General features: G+C 43.7%; 1 protein-coding gene across 1 annotated transcript; it reads right to left on the reverse strand.

Moving 5' to 3' along the window:
* Positions 1-399: 399 nt before the first annotated feature.
* On the reverse strand, positions 400-2,697 carry CRYGB (crystallin gamma B). Its single transcript, XM_069579475.1, has 3 exons — positions 2,576-2,697; positions 2,236-2,478; positions 400-743 (listed from the first exon to the last, which is right to left on the reverse strand). The coding sequence occupies exons 1-3, from the start codon at positions 2,582-2,584 to the stop codon at positions 468-470; spliced, it is 528 nt and encodes a 175-aa protein (XP_069435576.1). The 5' UTR covers positions 2,585-2,697; the 3' UTR covers positions 400-467.
* Between the last annotated feature and the right edge of the window lie 1,462 nt (positions 2,698-4,159).

Consider the following 4,159-nt stretch of genomic DNA (forward strand, 5'->3'; position numbering starts at 1 on the left):
AGTTGAACTTTGAGCCTACGTGGTCTAGCTTAGGGCTTCCCTGGTGGCTCAGATGGTAAAGAATCTGCCTGCAAAGTGGAAGGCCCAGATTCAATCCCTGGGTCAGAAAGATCCCCTGGAGAAGGGAATGGCAACCCACTCCAGTATTCTTGCCTGGAGAATCCCATGGACAGAGGAGCCTGGCGGGCTACAGTCCATGGGGTTACAAAGAGTCAGACATGACTGAGCGACTACACTTTCACATGGTCTAGACTTTAAAAGAATGCTGGCAGAAATATCCTCTACTTAATTCCCCTTACGAGATGTTGTTCCCCATCTTGAAAACATGTCATCATATCTGGCCAAATGCCATTAATTGCTTATGAAGACCCCATACATGAAAAGAAAGGCAGGACTCTATTTGTGCCAGAAACACAAGCTAAATCTTTTATTAGATTCTAAAGGAGAAAAGTGGAGAATTTAAAACTTCAATAAAAATCCATCACCCGTCTTAAAGAACCAACTTTGGCATTCATTGCCCCCCAGTCAAGATATCTCCTGTACTCCCCTGGCCTCAGCAGGTACTGCCTTCCCCTGTAGCTTGGCATCTCATAGAGGACCCAGGAACCCTCCAGCACGTTGAGGGAGTGAACCTCATTGAGGTGGAAGCGGTCTTGAAGAGAGGGACAGTCATCTGTGATCTCTGACATCTGTCCTCTGAAGTCATCTCGCTCGTAGATTCTCATTCTGAAAGTGCCGGTGTGCTGGGTGACAGAAAAGAAAAAGTAAATGGATACAAATAGAGAGAAATTAAAGTTCTAGCCCCTGCACTCCCTGGTCACACCTGCCCCAGAGCTCTCTTAGTCCAAGTCTACAACAACCATGTTTGCAGGGTTAAGGTGACTTCCCTGCCCTCATTGCCCATTTGTGAATCTAACAACTTCTGGGCTAAGCTAGAAACAGAGTACAGCAGCCCTTCAGTTGCTATGTAGCACCCTCTCCTTGAGAATTAAGGTTGGTCTAAAACAAGGTTGATTATTTTAGGGCTTCTTATCAGAGAAAGTTCCTCTTAAAGTAGAAAAGTAAGCATCATTGGAAAGTGAAGCCTCATTTGATCTATTACTCTTGTTAAGAAGGAACCAAAATTTAGCTATTTCTGTAAGACCAATGTTTTGGTTTTCATGTTTACTTTGGAACAAAGGATTATGAAGCTCTTGTGGGGAAAAAAAAAAAAAAGATGGCACATTTTTTCTACCTCTGTCTTTGTAACCTCATTTTCAGTTCAAATTTCAACCTATGTGACAATCAAGCTTCCTTTCTGACCTCCTACCCTCCCCTTCCTCACTCCCTCAGCAGCAGGAATCATCTTCATGAAACTTGGATGTTTTGTGAAATTTGGATGACACTTATCCCACCTCCCAACCCCCAACTCCCACACATTCTTTGAAGAACCCTGCAATCACTCTCAGGGAAATACTGGATCTCAGACTTTAGTTTTGGTGAGGCTTTCCTCTGATTCCTACGCCTAAATAAGCTAATAGGTACCGATTACAAAATTAGAATAGAAACCAGGGGGCCTGTCTCTTCTCTAGGAAGATAATCAAATAGAAAAGCAAGTCAAAGCAAGCAAAAGTATTTTTATCAATTAAACAGACACAGACTGTATTTATAAATTTGGATATACTGGGTTTCTGAGTTGACACAGCTTGCAATGACCACTTTAAAAAAAATTGTATCTTGGAGTAGGAGTTTGGGGTTAGCAGATGCAAATTATTGAATTTAGAATGGATAAACAAGAAGGCCCTACTATACAGCACAGGGAACTATATACAATATCCTGTGATAAACCAAAATGGCAAATAATATAAAAATGTATTGTATGTATAACTGAATCTCTTTGCTGTACAGCAGAAATTAGCACATTTTAAATCACCTATACTTAAAAAAAAAGAAATGATATCTTGAATAGATAACTTCAGTCTCTTCTATGACATGCTTTCTCTTAATGCGTCTTTTTATCTTTGACTACATTTAAACATAAAACACTGGGAATCTGTGATTTGAAAAAAAAAAAAGCACACCACGGAGTTCATGAAGAATGGCTTCCCATCTGAGACAGCCCTCTAGAATGGACTGCATGCCCTGGGCTCACTCCCACTTCCTGCTGTCTAGTTAGAACGATTTGGTTGAGGAATGCTATTTTTTAACAGCTTTGATGTCCAAAGAGACGGAAGACAAAGACAGAACCAGGCTCACTTGCGGGATGAGGCGGCAGGAGCGGATGGAGTCGCTGAGGCCCATCCACTGCTGGTAGTCGGGGTAGTCGCCGCGCCGCAGGAAGTACTGGTGGCCCTGGAAGTTGGGGCGCTCATACAGCATCCAGCAGCCGCTGTCCACGCGGATGGAGTTGCAGCGGCTGAAGTAGGGCTGCAGGTTGGGGCAGTCGCTGCTGCACTCGTAGCAGTGGCCCTGGAAGCCCCGGTCCTCGTAGAAAGTGATCTGCAGAATGGAAGATGTGGGAGCATGAAGCGATTTGCAGCCCCGCTGAGGATGCCGCGGCGGGGCAAAGGTGGAGCGTCAGGTACCCCGCACTTACCTTTCCCATGTTGGCGAAAGGGAGCAGGAGGTGTTCGCTGGGTGCTGTGTGGGACTAGGGGGAGGGCCGTTGTATATATAGCAGCCCTGACTGCTGCCTCCGCAGGAAATCACACAAAAGGGGCCTATTTCGGTGAGTAAGGGGATTTGCAAGCTCTCCGCTCCCCCTCCCCCTGGTCATTGGGCTTAGCTGAATGTTTACTCTCATTCTTTCTGGTAGGTTCGGGTTTTTCTAATTCACAAAAGCTGTTGTTGCCACCAAAATGAAAAGTCTTTCCTCTTTAGAAGGATGAGCAAAATTCTATCCCCATGCTTTTAGTTTATAGCCTACTCTGCTTAACTGACTCCTTAAAGGTAATTAAACATGTTCTGCTTAGGGACTGGTGTTTACAAAAAATTCTTGAAAATGAGAACTTTAATATCTTAAGGAAGAGGGAATCAAATGAAGTAATTTGTGAAAATGCTTTGAAAAGCATAAAGTTAGTTCAAATTCAAGACTCTGTGATTATCAATGTTGTTGTTTGGAGGCCTATCTTGAGTGAAATTGACAATTGGCTGGAAATCTGTGGGTTCCCTGAAGCTGGAAATGATACTTGTTCTTTTCTGTCCCTGCGCCCTAGAGCAGGGGATGGGCACAGAGTAGGCCCTCAGTCCTTGGCTTTGACCTGAATGAAAGCAGATGGTTGTGGCCTTCCTCTCTTCATGTCTCCCTGGGAGCCTGCATCCTTCCTTCTGCTGGTGCTGCCCAGACATTGCTCGCTTTCTGAGGGGGTTCCTGGCCTCCTTCAAATGTCCTAAGATCTGTCTTTCCTCTTCACCTTGATAAATTCCTGCTCCCTTGATAAGCGTGATTTGAGTTAATATAAGGAGTAATGTTCTCCAAGCCAGGCTTCAGCAATACATGAACTGTGAACTTCCAGATGTTCAAGCTGGTTTTAGAAAAGGCAGAGGAACCAGAGATCAAATTGCCAATATCCGCTGGATCATCAAATAAGCAAGAGAGTTCCAGAAAAACATCTATTTCTGCTTTATTGACTATGCCAAAGCCTTTGACTGTGTGGATCACAATAAACTGTGGAAAATTCTGAAAGAGATGGGAATACCAGACCATCTGACCTGCCTCTAGAGAAATCTGTATGCAGATCAGGAAGCAACAGTTAGAACTGGAGATGGAACAACAGACTGGTTCCAAATAGCAAAAGAAGTACGTCAAGGCTGTATATTGTCACCCTGCTTATTTAACTTCTATGCAGAGTACATCGTGAGAAACACTGGACTGGAAGAAACACAAGCTGGAATCAAGATTGCTGGGAGAAATATCAATAACCTCAGATATGCAGATGACACCACCCTTATGGCAGAAAGTGAAGAGGAACTAAAAAGCCTCTTGATGAAAGTGAAAGTGGAGAATGAAAAATTTGGCTTAAAGCTCAACATTCAGAAAACAAAGATCATGAAATCTGGTCCCATCACTTCATGGGAAATAGATGGGGAAACAGTGGAAACAGTGTCAGACTTTATTTTTTTGGGCTCCAAAATCACTGCAGATGGTGATTGCAGCCATGAAATTAAAAGACGCTTACTC

Source organism: Ovis canadensis, chromosome 2 (assembly GCF_042477335.2).
Source record: "Ovis canadensis isolate MfBH-ARS-UI-01 breed Bighorn chromosome 2, ARS-UI_OviCan_v2, whole genome shotgun sequence".
NCBI classification, from domain to species: domain Eukaryota; kingdom Metazoa; phylum Chordata; class Mammalia; order Artiodactyla; family Bovidae; genus Ovis; species Ovis canadensis.